The sequence below is a fragment of the Spea bombifrons genome, chromosome 9 (assembly GCF_027358695.1).
Source record: "Spea bombifrons isolate aSpeBom1 chromosome 9, aSpeBom1.2.pri, whole genome shotgun sequence".
Taxonomy (NCBI): Eukaryota; Metazoa; Chordata; class Amphibia; order Anura; family Pelobatidae; genus Spea; species Spea bombifrons.
The window spans coordinates 20,286,412-20,305,505 of record NC_071095.1 but is presented as its reverse complement, the minus strand read 5'-3'; the positions used below and the strand labels follow the sequence as shown (position 1 = coordinate 20,305,505).

Sequence of the window (19,094 nt, the reverse complement as noted above, 5' to 3'; positions counted from 1 at the left end):
GTGGACTATATTCTCTCTTTGCTGGCAGGCAGTCGTCCATGTGTTTTTAAACAAAAACAAAGAATATGACGTCACATTCTACCTACTGAAGAAGTAATAAAAGCTGACACAGCTGAATCTAAGACGAGACCAACGACTGATTAAGGTTTGAGTCTTTGAAGCAGAAAAACGCGGGCATTGTAGATGGAACCGAATGGGGCTTATCTGCTGGCCAATTTTATGTTTCTATGCTTCAATGGGCCCATCAAGTCTACCTTTTTTGTCCTTCTGTAGGCCTCAAACCGACCTTGCCTGAGATTCAAGGTAGCCTTATGCGTACTGCATTAGATGTAAGAAATATATGATTTGCAAAAAAATATTCTATTTTCTTTACTTGCAATCAGAAGGTTAGGCTTTTTGAAAATGTTTTAACTTATTCATACTGCAGAAACAAACCAAGGTTCCCACGATTAACAAAGATAATCCAGAACTTGTTTCTCTAGCAGTAGCAATTCAAGATTTACAAACATGCATTCCTGTAAAGAAAAATGTGAAATATATAAATGTGAGGCAATATTTTGCCAACTGAATATTAAATTACTACATCCCTCATCGCAAAGATAAAGAGAATCCAAAGAGCAAATAAGAATACACGTTAAGAAATTGATAAAATTGGTAATCTCGTCTTTTTGTGTTGTTTTGTAATTTTGTATTGCTACAAAAGCATAAATAAAAAAACTAAAAATGACTACTTTCATTTATATTTCTGCTCTCAATAAATTATTATATTTTGTGAAAATATTCGGAATGGGCAATATTATAGTTTGCTTTTTTCCCCATGAAATTTCCCGTTTAATTGACCCAGAACTCTAACTCATATGCATTTCTCCATATTTTCCTAATTTTTACATTCTTATAAAAGGTCTCTTCAACCTACTTTTCTCTTTTGTTTTTCTTTTTTCATGCTAGAATCTCCAACAACTTCCCAGGGTAGGACTCTTTGTGTTTTAGGTCTCCCACCTGCACGTGTCTTATTTAAACCATAAAACATCTCAATATAATATTACTGAAAAAGCTCCTTTCTAGCTCAGCGATCGTGTTACGGAGTAATCTAACACCCGGAGAAAATCACACTTGATTGAACCTTTACAGGCTGTAATTAAACGGATATCTAGGTATTGAGAACATCTGCAAGGCATTATGTTCCAATATAGAGGAGAAATTAGCAACAATAAAAAATAAATTCAGAAGCACAAAACATGCCGTAAAATAATATTTTCTACCATTGAGAAATGTAAAAGTATAAATAAAGGGAAGGTGAAAGGTTTATTTGTTAGGTCGGCTTGCAACATTTATGAAAAGCCAAAGATTGATTCACCAGCTAATTCCATTTGATCAAATCTTCATTCTTCCGTTTCACGTTATCAGTACCAGTGCTTTATTGTGTGGTCTGGGATTCCTTACCCAGTCCCTTCAGACTCTTTCCTTCTAATTTTCTTTTTTTTTTTTTTGAACGCTCAACAAAAACCTACCTATCGAGAGGAAAATACGCCTAATATCCTCAGCATCCCACAGAAGCCATCAGCTATGGCCAAGATCAACACACAGTTCTCCGTATTGTCCTTGCTACAATCAACTTATCCGCACCTAAGCAGTCTTCTCCTACGGTCTGTTCTCTCCCTCATATAGACTATAAGCTTGCAAGAGCAGGGCCATTTTCTTCTCCTGTACCACTATGTTTTAACATGAGTCAAAGTTTTGGAACTGGTTGGCGCTACATAAATAACTCTAACTTAATGGGTCACCTACAGTGGCGGGGTTCAAATTTTTCAGTAACCACTTCCGGGCTTTCTTACTAAGAAATAAAAACTTAGATGGAAATTACCTTACTTAAAAAAGAAGTTGCTGAATCTTCATCTGTTCTTTGTTCATTGTTAGAAGTGGATTTTCCATCATCTCTTGGTATCCATATCCATGTTCAGTGGGATCTTCATTTGAGATCTTTTGAAGCTTGAGTAGAAGCTGCTGTTTCTTCATTATTGAGTCTGAATAATAGTATTAGCAGTGCAGTCAATAGTGATTATTTTAAAATGTACATTACTAATTGCCAAATATAAATAAATTAGTCTGATATTAATGGGAATGGTATACTCACCATTGTGATTCCTATATACCGTATTTGCTCGATTATAAGACGACCCCCCAAAATCTAAATATTAATTTAGGAAAAAAACAAAAAGCCTGAATATAAGACAACCCTATAGGAAAAAAGTTTTACTAGTAAATATTAATTCATGTAAACAATATTTTCATATTTAATAAAAGCTATGATTGACAAAAATATATATTTTTTATTTCCTTTTATTTGCCCACCTGCCCCCCCCCAGTTATGCACATCTGCCCCCAGGGTTGCCACTCTGCCCCCAGAAATGCCTTATACCCCCTATTTGCCACTCTGCCCCATGATGTGCCTTTTAACCCTCTATATGCCACTCTGCCCCATGATATGTCTTTAAAAGGCATATCATGGGGCAGAGTGGCATATAGGGGGTTAAAAGGCATTTCTGGAGGCATATATATATATATATATATATATATATATATATATATACCTCCAGAAATGCCTTTTAACCCCCTATATGCTGTTAGCAGTTGGCCCCGCCCCCAGAGGAAGGAGGGAGGAGGCAGCGTTATGTGACACTCTTCTAGCTTCCTGTTCTCCTGCTGCTCGCGACCAAAGCCCGGTAAGCAGCATGGCCCCAGCGGACATTTTGAGGTCTGATTAGAAGACGACCTCGATTATAAGACGAGGGGTATTTTTCAGAGCATTTGCTCTGAAAAAACCTCGTCTTATAATCGAGCAAATACGGTATATTTCATTTGCACCACTCACTTGAGTCACTTGAACATCTGTACATCAATACTTCACCTACGTATTTCACTTGAATATCAGTACAAAGGTAAAAAAATACTTGAATGGAATATCAATATTGGTTTATAATTTCTAAAAGATATAGGAGCACCAGTGGCCAGTGTTGTCATAAACATGAGACCGTGCACACACAATATTTCAACACATTTTCTCTTACTTGTGTCTTCACTTGAAGAAACTCTAGACTTAGAAACACCTTGGAGAGCAATTCTCCCTTTATTGACTTCCTACAGGTTGGACACGCTGTCGCGGTATGAAAAATATAGCCAGTCATTACATAAATCCAAAATTTATAAGTCGCTATCATCAAGAAGAAAAGTTGCTTTTGCTTCATTATTGATGCAGAGTCCAAAAATGTACATTTTCAAATAATCACTATTGCCTGTAATGCTAATACTGTTACTATTAGTCTATTTGTCAAATATAAAAAGAGTAATATAAATGGGAACGGCATACTCACAATAACCTTAGCTGTGAACCTTGGCTAGGAATTCTTCAACTTTTACAAAGCTGCTGAGCCGCCCAAATGTTCTTTGCTGACTCTTAGCATTGGATATTGAATACAGTTACCAGTTCAGACCTTTCATAGTGAAAAATTAACAAGATTAGTAAATTGACATTATCTTACTTAAAATACTTCCAAAGATCAAACACCCTGCTTGTGCATCTATGCTACACACAAAACACTTATACAGTTACTCACTCATTCATACACAATTAATTCACACAATTATTCATTCTCTCACTCATTCACACACATAATTTTTACATATTCATTAATGCATTCTCACAATTCATTCAAGCAAGTAATCCACACATTGGATGCACGCACACACACACACAAGAACAAGTACATTTAAGATGTCATTAACAGGAATTTACACAAAGAAACGTAAAACACATTTTTCTCTTACATTAAGTCTTCACTGTATTTTCATCAACACTCTCACCGTATCCAAAAATATGGCCACTGTGAGAAAACAATTAACCAGTTTCATAAGTCACCAAAAAAAAAATTACTTGCACAGCTAGTGGCTCCACTCACTTTGTAGCACTTCAACAAGCAACAGTCAATAGAATCAATAAAAAACAGTGCAAACAGAGAAATAATGCAAATAAAATGTAAGGGGGGCATAGCTCTAGTCACACACAGACTCAGGCAGTCACACACACACAGACTCAGGCAAAAAAATGGTTCTGCACTCAACTCCCAGGAAGCTGGGTGCTAGCAGGAAAAAAGGGGACAGCATAAAGGGATTCCTTTTCTTTGTTTGTATACAAACAGACACAGGCAGTCACACAAACACACACACTCAGGCAGTCACACAAACACAGATTCAGACAGTCACACAAACACTCAGGTAGTAACACATACACAGACTCAGGCAGTAACACAGACTCAGGCAGTAACACACACACACATTCAGGCAGTAACACACACAGACACTCAGGCAGTAACACACACAGGTAGTAATACACACACAGACTCAGGCAGTAACACACACACATTCAGGCAGTAACACACACACACAGGCTCATACTAAGGCAGTCACACACACACACAGACTCAGGAAGCCACACACACACACAGACTCAGGTGGTCACACAAGAACCAGACAAGTCAAGGTGATGTCATAAACAGGTGCCATTTGTTGTGATTGAGATACAAAAAAACACTACTTTTCCATATTATAAATACTATTGGAAATCCATTATACTTGGGTAAAACAGTTGGCATTGTTTTATTTTTTATTATGTATTTAATTTATTTAAGTATTTATTACTTATTTAGATTTTATTTCAAATCGTAATTTATTTATATAATTCCAACAAGTTAACTGGTTAGATGACATCACATAACACTGATGCTATTTTTTATATGAAAGGATTACATTATACTCCTTCCATATTATCTTAAATAACATAATAAAACAAATACATAATAGTAATAATAATAATAATCCAATTCAATATCATTAATTTACTTTCAATACAGTAAATCGACTAATGGGGGATTTTTTACAATGTTATTGACTTTTAGGGGAAAACCTGCAGAACAAATGAAAACTGAGGACAGACATCTAGCATAGGAGACCAGCATAGAGTCAACCAACTACACGTCGTCTTATACAGCGCTATAGAAGTTGAACTGGAATCTTTGTTGGATCAACGAGTGACAACCTTCAGGAATCTCAAAGGTCTTTTCGTCAAAACCACCAACTAACCCCATTTCTTCTCTTGAACCGATACGGCTATATCCATTTTCCTTATTATAGAACTGGCACATTAATAATTGTCCAAAGAAGTCTGTCTTAAGCATACACCACAAAGGAACTCATTATTTTTTTGCTATTAATTAATTCTCATGTGAAATTAAATGATTTAAATAATATAGAACATTTCTCCATAGTCTACACATAATAACCGGAGAGTATATAAGCATCTTCCGGATGAATCTCTGAAACACTTCAAATCTTCATTATTTTTGCTTACCTGTCAACAACAAAGTACAAAACTATTTTTTTTTAACTTTAATATTTTATTGTTGCTTTTTTTTTTAGCAGACTTGTTCATGAAGAAAAAAATTTTTTTTTGCTCAACGGTTTTCAGGTAAGCAAAAATATGCAAGTTTGAAGTTAAGTAAACTTACTGGCCATATATATAATGAACATTTTTGTTGTAATTAAAAGGGAACTGTCCCTGTTAGAACATTATGCATATCTTATGCTTTTTGTTTGTCATTCTGTATAATTGGAGACATTCAGTTTTGGGGAACACCTATTTGGAAGTGAAGATCAATGGTAGATTCTGGCAGAGCCATCATTATCTAAACCTGTATATTTTAATATATAAGTTAGTGTCATGAGAGCCACATTCATTCATAATGTATTTGCCTTTTTATCACTAAGTACATGTGTATTATTGTGATTGATGTACAATTCTACCCTCATAGCTACGCCTTTAAACAACAAAATTCCTATATTATACCTAAAAAATGTGTTTTATCGACTCAGAGGACAATATGACAAGAAGAAGTAAAATGTTCTAACCTTCTAACCCTTTTTTCCCAACAGGTTAGATCTCACTTCTGAATTCATTTTTATTATTTTTTTTTGTTGACGGACCAACATACTCACATACTACATGAATTATTATTATTTAGAAAAAAAACAACTTTTGGTTTGGGGCCTAAAATATATATATATCCAACTTTATGATACCTGCATTAAATGAACATGACAATATAATGGTGGCCACTTATATTTCTCTTACAGGACTCATAATTATCAAAAATGGATGATATCAATGAAACGGAAGTGGAAGAATTTATTCTATTGGCATTTTCCGACTTCCAACAATATGAGAAGTTTCTTTTCATTCTTGTTTTACTGACTTATGTTTTCTGCATTATCGGGAACATCTCCATCATCGTCCTTATTCGAGTCCAGCTTTCACTGCACACGCCGATGTACTATTTTATTAGTATTTTTGCCATGCTCGAAATGACGTTTGTGTCCGTGTCGGTTCCAAAGCTCTTAGCTAATCTCATTGCGTCCAACAAGAAGATATCATTCCGAGGCTGTTTCACTCAGCTGTACGCGTTAAATGCTTTAGGCGAAACAGAATGTTTTCTCCTCGCAGTCATGGTCTTCGATCGACACTTGGCTATTCACAACCCGTTACGTTATTCAGCGATTATGAACCATTGCACGGTTACACAGTTAACAGTTCTGCCGTGGGTCCTTGGATTTGCCATTTCTTTTATTCCTACATTCTTCACGGCTCACTTAGAATTCTGTGGCCCTAACAAGGTCGACCATTTCTTCTGTGACTTGGCCCCACTGCAAAGCTTGGCTTGTTCCAACCCTGACACCAGTAAGGCAATGACAAGCTTAGCGGCCGTTCTGGCAACCGTTCTCCCATTTATCATAATAATGGGATTTTATATACATATTATATATACAGTCTTTAATATGCAGGGATCAATGAGCAAACGGAAATCCTTCTCCACGTGCACATCGCATCTTATCGTGGCCAGCCTGTTCTACGGTACTGCCATCACCGTGTACATTAACCCTAAAGGCCGACAATACGAGAAATTCCTTGCCCTAATGTACACAGTTCTAACTCCGCTGGTGAATCCCTTCATTTACACCTTGAGAAACAGAGACGTGAAGGCTGCAATTCTAAAATCATGTAGACAATGTGTAAATAACCTTCAAATGTCATTGTAAAGTAATTTTTTTGAGAAAACCCACTAAATTCCTTAAACATAATCATCTAATTAACCTCAATAAAGTAAAGCTTCTTTACATTAAACGTAACCATCCGGCCCTCTAGTTTTAGATGATGGTCTCCATTCTAACGTGCGTCCTTCTTTGAAATAAACTTCTCCCTCTGTTTAATTGCGTCTATCCTATTCCCTCTCTCCAAGTCGTGACGCATATAGCGGGAAGCGTTTTGCACTTGCGCGTGATATTTTGATCCAGATCGTATATTAAAAAAAACAAGGTGAATGTAAATTCATTTGGAAATGGATGAAGATGATTTTCAGAGGCAGTTGTCAGCTAATTTGAAATTGCCAGGGGCATCTATAAACCCACTAAGGACCTTGTTAGGACTGAATCCCCATGAAGCTACTTTGTCAGCAGGGTCCTGTGTTTTTTTCCCATATGTTAAAGATAAAAATCACTTGGATTCTAATGTATATATATATATATATCACTGAACTGATTTAATCCTGAGAAAGGTGCATTCTGGTACCTTCGCCACCTGCTCGATGTTTGTGTACCTTCTGTTACCTTTTGAACAATACACGCTAAAACGACTGGGGATAACGCGCCTTGAACAGTTTGCCTATGAGAAGCCTTTTGTTGTATAAAATTATTTGGTTTTCCAAAAATACCAAGTGAGTAAATAGTTTTATAAAAATTGATATGTAAATACATACACATATGCGAGCGCGTGTATGCATGTGTGTGTGTGCGTGGATCTATATGTATGCATTTTTATGAAATATTTTATAATTTAAGTAATATTTAATTGTAATTTTTTTTTTCAAAAAATTAAAAACACAAGGCTATTTATCAGGGAGCATGCAATATATATTTATTAATATTTTAATATTTTATTAGGAGAAGAGGTGGAAAGAAGACGTTCCATTATGGCATTCCACGGAATCTAACATATTATAGTGTCATGATTGCGATTCATTTTAAATCAAAGGGAGTCTATTTCTTAAACATGGCATGAGCCCTGTGCTTTCCATTGCAGATATTTTTGATACAGAATGGAAGAAGTGAACAGGACCCAGGTTAAGGAATTCATTCTAAAGGCCTTTTCCGATTTCCACCAGTTCCAGATCTTGCTTTTTGTCGTCGTCTTACTGACTTACGTTACGTGCGTCTTCGGTAACACCGTTATCATCATTTTAGTTAGGATTGAACATTCGCTCCACACGCCAATGTATTTTTTTATTAGTATTTTTGCACTATTGGAAGTTATTTTTGTATCTGTTACGGTTCCGAAGCTCTTAGCCAACCTCATAACAGCTAACGACAAAATATCGTTTGTCGGATGTTTTGCTCAGTTGTATGCATTCAATTCTTTGGGGGTCACGGAATGTTATCTGCTGGCGGCCATGGTTTTCGATAGACACCTGGCCATTAACAAGCCTCTACAATATTCAGCTATTATGAGTCAATCATTCTGCACCTTGTTGGCAATAATTCCTTGGCTCATTGGTTTTTTGGTTGTTTTAATACCCACAATCATTACGACTCAACTAGAATTTTGTGGTCCAAACGAGCTCAACCATTTCTTCTGTGATCTTGGTCCACTGCAAAAGCTATCTTGTTCTGATCCTTTCCCCAGCATAGTATCTACAAGTTCAGCAGCCGTCTTTGACGTTGTTGTCCCATTCATCATTATTCTAGGATTGTACAGTCACATAATACTCACAGTCACAAAGATTAAGAGTGATGTAGGAAAAAAGAAAGCGTTCTCTACCTGCTCTTCCCATATCATTGTGGCCGGTCTATTTTATGGCACTGCCATCATTGTCTATGTGAGACCCAAAGGCAGCCAACATGATTTCTTGCTCTGATGTATACCATAATCACGCCGGTGATCAACCCTTTCATTTACACCTTGAGAAACAGAGATATAAGGGCAGTCCTAAGGAAAACAATAAGACTACTTCAAAAACCTTTCCTTGTTTGAACATTAAATCATTTAGCTAAATGAAACAACATTTTGCTTGGAGTCTCCTGGGTATGGTAGTTTCTTCACTTTACCCACCTTGCACCAGAATGGGCATTTATACATAAAGCCCAATATGGATCATTGATAAGAATTGATAAGAGTGTTTCAATGCGGGTCTGTATTTCTTTACTGGTGACACTGGTTAGGCATTGTACTACCATTAGAACCAAGTGGTTACCCACAATGGATGAGTCCCTACATAAAAGCTTAGTGATGAGCTATTGAATAGATAATATTCTGGTTGGTCTAGCAATCAACTCATTGAGAAAATGACCAGCCACACAAATGGTCTACTTTTATGATCTGCTAATATGTCATAATTCTTATGTAATGTATAACGTCAACATTCCATCAGTTAGCATGGTCGTAGCTTAACTTTTACCATTTTACATCAGAATTGTGGGTGAAAATTATGAAATCTTACTGATGGACACGTCTGCAATATCTCACCTCCTGACACCTTAAGAAGATGGAAACACAGCTACACGTATTTAATAAAAATGTACTTTTTGGCAAATCATCGATAATCTTAACGTGTGAAAATTGGCTGTAAAAAAAAGCAAAATGTACCAGTTTTTGGAAAACGGTAAAAATATAATAAAGATATAGCATTTTACAAGATTTGCTTAGCATTCATTTTCTTTGTTTCCATACCCATCTTCTCTTTAGAGACCTTCTTTTCACAGAATGTGTAACTAAAGTTAATTGTTTTCTTGGGTATTCACCTAGAACACCGGAAAAAAGCGCCAGATGTTACAAGACATGTTACGGTTTCCTATCCATATTAGAAATTAGCAATGAAATTTCAGCTGTTCTGCATAAATGTTGACTAAAAAATTACTTTTTTCTTTTTTTTTACTTTATATTTAGAATGTATGTATCTATTTAAAATATATACATTTCTTTCATAAATTCCAATTTATATTATTTTAAATAATAATAACTCTCTTTATTGCAAGATTGAAATCACAATAATCTATTTATTAACCCTTTAAGGACAGTGGGTTGTCCTTAAACCCATTAAAAACAATGCATTGTGAGCCCGTACATGTACCGGCTTTGTGATGAAGGGGTTAAACGATTCCTTAAGTACATTTACAAATTTTTTTGTATAAAACCTCCAATAATTATTTTTTAAAATATATGTCCAAAGATATATTGACAATATAATTTATTTTTTTTAATTCCAATTTTTTTTTTTAAATTAACCTTTTTATGTCTGTAAAATTACATTTCCTATTTCTCTAAGCTAAGAATTCCCTCACTCAGCTGGCCAAAACCACTATAATTAATCTTTCTACAGAGGTTAGTCTGTTCCCAGTAGAGCCGTTCCCATTCAAAGGTTACAATCATAGGAAATATAATTATTTCAAGTAATGACAGAGTTCACACTATTCATTTTGTCATGAAATAATTATAACCTTGAATCCCTTATGTGTATGTCCTAAACAAAGGGGGGGATCATATAAAATGCTCTATTTACAATCCCCTTTTCTTAGTATATAGGAATATGTCTTGCGACACATGAAAGGAAAGTCGGCTACAAAATAAAACCAATAGTATTCAAAAGATTTAAAAAGGAGCGTTTAAATGAAAATTGTGGTCACCCGGTCGACAGGACTACATACTAAATACTAATATAATTTTGTGCAACAAATATTTACAATGAAGTAAAACCTTTTCTGAAGAATTCATCGAAAAAGGTAAGTGAAACATTTTTAACTATATAATTTCAAAAGTTTGTGAAATTTCATATTCAGAATACCGAAATTTGATGTAATTTCACCCATTTTGTGAAATTTCGGTATTATGATTAGTGTCTTAACTATCCCCAATACATCTTTTGCAAGGCTTACTTAAATAACATCTGGATTTTTACCCAGCATGCGCTTGTCTGTGCATTTAAAAGTCAAAAAGTTTATAATAACAATTATTTTAATATTGTGAAAAAAAATATTTAAATGCACGTATGAAGCAGTTATCAAATATTCTACCGATCTACTACCAGAAAATAAAATATTGACTTTTTAATACATTTAAAAAAAAATCTAAACGCTTCCACTGTATCAGCCATCATCTCCTCTGGGAAGCTGTACCATGCATACACAACTATTCTCCATAGCAAATACAATCCTAAAGTTACACAGCATCCCTGTCTGCGCAGTGTGTGAGTAAAATAACGTTATTTTATTTTAGCAATAAAAATACCAAAAAGGTATGATAAAAAAAACACTTTGCGTAAAATGTTAACTATGTAATGTACTCTTTTTTCTTTTCATTACCACTTTTACAATGTACTGCTCATTAAACATTAAATACATTTGGTTTTGAATAACAAAACTTGAATAACAAAACTTTTATTCATGTTTGTATTTTTATTTTAACGTGCTAGCATCATTTTTGTACATACAGAATAGGAATTTTCACTAAATTATCACAAAAGATCGGTATAAATCTTTAGCTTGCGGACAAATAGATGCAAAAAATATTTTCTATAAAATATATTATTTATTAGATACACAAGAACAAAAAATACAAATTACAAACTACTAGCGACGTCCGTTCTTACTTAATTTTTAATTCTTAATTTTTTTTTTAATATATTACTCCCACGGAGTTAAAAGAGGCAGATGGATACACAAAGAAGGAGCTGGCAAGTGAACTATGGAGACTAAACGGCAGGGAAGGCAAGAGAGGGAATCGGGAGATGAGAGGGATTGTAAATAAAAAAGGGGTGGGAGGCAATAGTAAAAGAACGTAGAAGAGTGTGTTATGGGTACGGAAAGCCAGAGGTGTCAAAACCTTGAGGTACACAATTAAAGAAAATGTGTCTGGTATGAAGCACAGCACATCTGTCATAGAATTCAAGGTAATTTTTTATTATTTTGTTGTTACTTAATAATCTACCTTTTGACTTTAAGCGGATTTTAAGGGGCAATAAAAATGGAGGTCACCAGATTCAAGCAGGGTCAGACCCCTGAAAACAGGGACATCTAGTCACCCTAACATTTGAAATATTCAACCCATATAGAGGTTAGGGTGACCACATCATCCATGTTTTCCAGGACACATTTTTACATATTGCCGACCAGCCCAGACAAAGTGCTGCCCTGCAGGATGTATAAATGACTAATTGGTTCCCTTCCATGAGTCTACACATCCCACATACAGACAGCACTTTATCTGTGCTGATCAGCAGTATGAAAAATGTATACATGTCCTGGAAAAAATGGCCAATGTGATCACCCTAGTATATGTACATAAAGAAATCTGGTCCTTGAAGGCCCACTGTCGTACTTGAGTCATAGGTTAAAACTGGAGATGTTGTTATCACAACAGGATTATAGAGAAAAGGTTATCCGATGACAGCTTCAATCAGATGACACTGATTCTGTGCGGACTGAATAAGTACTGTAACCGGGCCCGGACTGGCCATCTGGTGATGGTGTGGCCTTCACTGCAGCTCATGCAGGAGGTCTGTTTCCTTATTGTGTGGCCCTTAGCCTGATACACGCAGATGCATGCTGCTAGAGTGTAGCGTGTGTCCAGAAGTTGCCCGCACATACATCGTTTATCAGGTGCTGGCCTTGACCTGCCATGGCTGATTTAAATCCCTAGTCTGGTCCTCAAAGAGAATCTATATGATACTCAAAACAGGTCAGGTTTCATAGACATGTGTACACTTGTTTGGCAAGTGAGTAAAAGGTAACATCTGGAGAAAGCTCAAAGTTCCAGTTAAAAATGAAACACCTTCATAGAATTTTCTGTTCAGAAAATATTTTCAAGGACATTTTTCCCATGACCTAATCAACTTTGTGTTCTCCAGCAGGATGGAACTATCTTCATGTATCTTCTCCACTGCGGTCCTTAATCTATTCCTGCTGTTCACGTGGAGTAGAAACGGTGTTTGCGGGCCAGCAATTGGGTGCGGACTTAGCAATGACGATATTGCCGGATATTCTATGTCAGGAGACATCACTTTGGGTGGTCTCTTTGCTGTCCATTTGGATGTACATTATCCAGAAATAACATTCAGTAGAAAACCGCAGCCTATTCGATGCAGTGGGTATGTTTTTCCGACTACTCACATAATTGTTCACAGTTACTTAAAGGGTGCATAAGGTATTTTAGGAGAGTACCGCTTTAAAGCACATTTTGTTCAAGAGTTGATAACTCTTTAGATACAACCTACTCTAGAAAGAGGTATAGGGAATAACGGTCAGCTGTCATAGTTACCTAAGTTGATCTTTGATACCTTCATAACTGGGAATCCCTAGGCTTGGACTCTCTAAGTTCCAGGGCTTTTTATGTTTTACTTTGGGGTAAATAGGCAAATTCTCAGGGTCCCAAGTTTTATATTTTAAAAGGTCTTGGTGTGAGAGAGCTTGTGAAAAATTTCCACTTGTGCCACTTAGGTCCAGCTATGGGTAGAGCACAGGGCTGAACTGGGGATAAAGTGGAAGCCCTGGCACTTTAAGACCAGTGACCAACTAATGATATCAGCATAACCAAAGGCTTCTCACGATATGTCTGATGTAGCGTGCAGCCAGGCATATCCATCCAGTGGCTGCACACTACGGCACTCCGTTTGCTGCTCCCTGAGGAGCTTGGTTTCCTTGATATGGAACCTTGACTAAGTAAACATTCTGAGATAATGAGATAATCATAGATTCTTTGAGTATTTCATCCAGGAGAGCAGTAAGATCAAGTTTTAAGCTCGAACCAGATCTCGCACCTTACGAACTTTGTAATAAAATTAATTGCATATTTGCCGACATCCATGTTATAATAAGCTCATCAAAACATTCTGGAAATATTTTTTGTTCTTAGCTTTCACATCAGGTATTATCGATATCTCCTCTCTATGGTTTATGCCATCATGGAAATTAACATGTTACCAGACTTTCTGCCAAATATCACACTGGGCTTCCAACTATATGACTCCTGCTACAATGAAGTCAGATCCTTGTTAGGAACCACGTGGATTTTGTCAGGACAGAAGGAAATTGTGCCAAATTTTGACTGCCACAAAGAAAGGAGGCCATCTGCTCTAATAGGAGACATGCCATCTAAGGCCTCTATTCCAATTGCACGGATCCTAGGACTGTACAGATATCCTCAGGTGAGGATTGTCAAATCTCTATATAGTTTAATAGAAAATAACACGGGCTTGTATAATGAACAAAGTAGTTAAAGTTTTTATAGTTCCAATAACTGGTCATGGATTAAGGATCAGGAAGACACCAAGCATATCCCCGAAGATCTAGTTTTCAGAAAGCTTTGGGAATGTGAGGATAACTTTAGATTTTAATATTGTACAATTCTCCATTCCTTGGCCAGTTCTGCCTACACCCTGGCCAGATTTCATCTACATCATCAAATTAACTTTCTACGATAAGTCTTTAAAGTGATGACCCAACATTTGCTCACATATTCTAAGCTGGGGAAAAGTTATTTTTTTCACTGATGACTTTTGTACTTGTTATCAAATCTCCCATGGGAACCCGCGTAAGTAGTATGGCAATGTAATTGCATTCCCTCTAGAGTGTAAACTTTTTGTCGGCAAAGGGCAGAAAGTGGAATATGGATGAGTTTTTGGCCACCTTTACATTAAGTTACTAATTTAATTGTTTTATCACTGTACTACAACCGCTTTTGTGCTTTTTATCATAACTGAATATATTCCTGCTGTCTGTTTTACTGTAAAACTATATGTTCAAACACAATGCTTTATTATGTAATAATTTGATTTGGCGTCCTGTTTAGGTAAGCTATGCATCAGCTCATCCAGTTCTTAGTGACAAAATTCAGTTCCCCTCCTTCCTAAGGACGATCCCTAATGATAACTATGAAGTTTTTGCCATGGCACAAGTAGTGAAATATTTCAACTGGACATGGGTGGGCGTCATAACTTCCGATAACGAGCTGGGGAGAACAGGTACACAAATGTTGATAAAAGAGATCGAGAAAGATGGTGGATGCATTGCATTCCTAGAAACACTTCCGATCTACAATTCCATGGATGCTGTTTTGCGTATTGTAGATGTCATCAAGAAATCAAGAGCTACAGTAATTGTTGTATATTCCACCATGGAGAACCTCATATCTTTAATGGAGGAAGCTTCGTTCCACAACATCACTGATAAAGTTTGGTATGGCTGTGGAAGCTGGTCCATTACGTCTGACTTTCCCAGAAAAAACATTCTAACAACCTTAAATGGAAGTATTGGGGTGGCTCCTCAATTAGGAAAGATCCCAGGGTTTAAGGAGTTCCTTTATAGCATCCATCCTTCTAAATTTTTGGATGATATCTTTATCAAGATCTTCTGGGAGAAGGCCTTTAACTGTCTATGGCCAGCAGAGGGTATTTACAATTCCACCACTCCTCAGTCACAAGAGGGTGGAACTCGCTGGTGTACAGGGGATGAAATACTGGAGAGTATTGATCCAACTGTTTATGATGTCTACAACTTCAGATACTCCTACAAAATCCATAATGCAGTGTTTGCAGTAGCTCATGCCCTGCATCAGATGAACTCCTGCGTGCCAGGACAAGGTCCGTTTGAGAACGGATCATGTGCAGACATTTATAAACATCAACCATGGCAGGTACTGTCTACCACACTTGTCCTATATCTATATAGATACACCTGCCTAAAGATATACTATATCCTTCAAAATTTTCCTACTCTATTCCATTAATATGAATCATTCATCCCATACAAGTAAGCATAGTCTAGTTTATGAGCCCATACATCATTAGTTACTGCCCGATAGCACATACTTTAATATTGTTATTTGCAAATATCTTTTTTTTTTTATTATTTTTTAAATGTATTTTAGGAGCGGTTGGGGATAAAAGTCACGGTAAGACAAATGTATTTGTGGTGTGTAGTATGGATTGTATCATTTAAGAAGGCAAAGTCACAGACAAAAATATCTTAGGTTCATAGCACAATATACCATATGTTTAGGTTAAATGAAACAAATGGCGACAGTATGGGCATAGAAAGGCTAATGACATCTATTCACAAGTATGAGTATTAACTTTGCAACTCTACTTAAAACTAAGTAGAGAGTAGAGGAATTATGTTACAAACTAGTAGAATTCTGCAATGTCTGTTTAGTAAATCTCTTCTGTCAAAAAAAGACCAATAAATTGGTCTTGTGCTTAAGCTGAATTCTGCAGGAACATGCAAAGGTCAGTGTTGACCGAAAGGACCATGGTAGAACAGCTTTCTGTGGAGCTTAGGACTTTACCCTATTATTTTATAAGAAGTCACCAGCAGATTTCAAATATATTGTAATACGACTGTGATTCCTGGCAAACACTTGGGAAAAGTTGCATAGTAACTATTTTTCAATGTCTTACATTCCAGCTACTTCATTACATCAAAAACGTTCGGTTTGAAAACACTGCAGAAGAGATGATCTTTTTTGATGAGAATGGAGATGTACCTCTGTCCGTCGATATCTTAAACTGGCAGCTTTTTCCCAATGGTAGCAATCAGTATGTTCACATCGGTAGCTATGATGCTCGCTCTCCAAAAGGCCAGGAGCTCAAGATTGACCACACCAAAATTATGTGGAATAGAGGATATACAGAAGTAAGTGTAATTCCCAAATCCGGCATTTCACAGTTTATTACATGGAATAGTGTAATGGTGTTTAGAGGTTAAAAAGGTGACTCGTGGCTTCTTCGTAATGTCCTGTTCATGGACAAAAAATCCAGTTTTTGGTTCCAATTGGCAGTAAAAATAAATACCAGAATTTGGAATGGTTTCAGTAGTTTGCCTTTTTACATTGACAGGTAGCGGATGTATTGCACTTCGTATGGTATAACTATCCACCTGCATCCTAAAACACCAATAAAGAAGTGTTCCTTGGTCATGGTCTTGTATGGACCAGAATCCTAACATTGTTTCATGTTAATCATTCAGGTTCCCATTTCGGTGTGCAGTACCCCTTGTCCACGTGGTCATAGAAGAGCAACACGCCAAGGGCAAAAGGTCTGCTGTTTTGATTGTATCCCTTGCTCCGAAGGAGAGATTCTGAATCCTGAAGGTTGGTAATATCTTAAGTAATTGAAACATTTTTCCTGTAAATTGTAAATCTTCTAACCTATAGTCAAATCTGAATAACATACATCTGAAAGCTCAGAGGTTAACTTTTAGGGATATATATATATATATTTTTTGAACATAATTTATAAAAAATGTAAAAAATATAAAAAAGTAAAGTGTTCGTAACTTAATCAGTTCCATGCAGTAATATGTTCTTGAGAAAGAACCTGCCAACATTCTCTCTTTTCATGTGTTTTTTCCATTTTTTTCTCCAGATGATAGCAAGTGCCTAAAGTGTCCAGAAGACAAGTGGCCAAATATTAATAAGGACACTTGCGTTTCGAAACCCATCCAGTTCCTCTCCTACGACGAGCTGTTGGGTTCCCTTCTTGCCTGTATTGCCATCTTGTTTTGTGTCCTGACCTTTTCAGTACTCTGCTTGTTCATTAAGAAACACAAGACACCTATTGTGAAGGCCAATAACAGAGAGCTCAGCTACCTTCTCCTCGTCTCCCTCATGTTCTGCTTCCTATGTTCCTTAGTATTCATCGGGCGTCCCAATATGATAACTTGCATGTTACGCCAGGTAATATTTGGCGTCATTTTCTCCATCTGCCTATCTGTAATATTGGCCAAAACCATTACGGTGATTATGGTATTCAGCGCTACCAACCCAGACAGCAAAATGAAAAAGTTAGTAGGCCTCAGAATCCCTATATATATAGTTCCTTCTTGTACAATGGTTCAAATAGTCTTGTGCATTGTCTGGCTTGGTAGTTCAGCACCATTTGCTGAATTCAATATGGCTGCTGAAATTGGGACGATAATTATTGAGTGCAACGAGGGATCTAAAGTGCTATTTTCATGTGTCTTGGGTTACATGGGTCTCTTAGCTTCCATTAGCCTCCTAGCAGCCTTTTTGGCAAGGAAGCTTCCTGATACATTTAACGAGGCCAAATTCATTACTTTTAGTATGTTGGTGTTTGCTAGTGTTTGGATAACATTTATCCCCGCTTACCTCAGTACTAAAGGTAAGAACATGGTAGCCGTGGAGGTCTTTGCTATATTGTCTTCAAGTGCTGGCCTGCTTTCTTGTATATTTTTTCCCAAATGCTACATCATTCTACTACAACCCGAAATGAATAGCAGACAGTTTATAACTGGAAGAAAAAGTGGCAAAAATCCTAAATAAAATCCAAGTCCCCCAACACTTCACCATCATGTTCCGAAAAATCACATTGTTCTTCTATTATCAAGGTTGAATATATTCTAGTTGACACCATCCCCTTTGGAAAGAAGAATCAGAAGATTCCGCCAACCCTTCTACTGTACTTATCAAGGGAATTCTGGAAGAATGTTTGACGTGTAAATGAAAAAAAAATTAAGAATGTGCTATTTAATATTTTTTAGAGGCATTAAAGTTACGAACGAAGCTCAGGTGGATACTTTATTTTGATAAACAAGGAAGCGGTGATAGAATACCTTATATTCAGTGATGGAATGTGCAAGACATATTTTGTATTAAAGATTTAAAAATTAGCATATTCAGTCCTATAACTATATATATATATATATATATATATATATATATATATATATATATATATACACACACACAATAAAATGTATATAAGGATCAAAGGTTTAATATCCGATACCAAATATTTGAGGTCAGGATCCCATCAGACCTAAAGGTGGTTTTTAGCAGGTGAATCACCATGATTGACAAAAAATTCCAATAAATTACTTTAACTGATATACTTATCTTCTAGGTAGCCAAAAAGTAGAAAGTTAAACCTCCAACCCTCCAAGTGGCCTTAATACCCAACTAGTCGATACTTTTTTAGGTTCATTGG

The 19,094-nt window shown here is 36.3% G+C and overlaps 2 protein-coding genes and 1 pseudogene across 2 annotated transcripts; all 3 read left to right on the top strand.

Moving 5' to 3' along the window:
* Nucleotides 1–6,204: 6,204 nt before the first annotated feature.
* On the top strand, nt 6,205–7,146 carry LOC128504354 (putative olfactory receptor 2B8). The gene has a single exon (XM_053474387.1). It carries the CDS (start codon nt 6,205–6,207, stop codon nt 7,144–7,146), a length of 942 nt encoding a protein of 313 aa, XP_053330362.1.
* Nucleotides 7,147–8,201: 1,055 nt separating this feature from the next.
* Nucleotides 8,202–9,133, top strand: LOC128504353 (olfactory receptor 49-like; annotated as a pseudogene).
* Nucleotides 9,134–13,161: 4,028 nt separating this feature from the next.
* On the top strand, nt 13,162–18,430 carry LOC128504352 (extracellular calcium-sensing receptor-like). The gene is made up of 6 exons (XM_053474386.1): nt 13,162–13,241; nt 14,006–14,297; nt 14,942–15,784; nt 16,555–16,782; nt 17,116–17,239; nt 17,514–18,430. The coding sequence occupies exons 2-6, from the start codon at nt 14,040–14,042 to the stop codon at nt 18,428–18,430; spliced, it is 2,370 nt and encodes a 789-aa protein (XP_053330361.1). The 5' UTR covers nt 13,162–13,241; nt 14,006–14,039.
* Nucleotides 18,431–19,094: the final 664 nt, after the last annotated feature.

Coding starts and splice junctions, on each gene's coding strand:
- LOC128504352 (XM_053474386.1), top strand. CDS start 14,040: ATGGTTTATGCCATCATGGAAATTAACATGTTACCAGACTTTCTGCCA. Junction 15,785..16,554: donor ATAAACATCAACCATGGCAG/GTACTGTCTACC, acceptor CTTACATTCCAG/CTACTTCATTACATCAAAAA. Junction 17,240..17,513: donor AGAGATTCTGAATCCTGAAG/GTTGGTAATATC, acceptor TTTTTTCTCCAG/ATGATAGCAAGTGCCTAAAG.
- LOC128504354 (XM_053474387.1), top strand. CDS start 6,205: ATGGATGATATCAATGAAACGGAAGTGGAAGAATTTATTCTATTGGCA.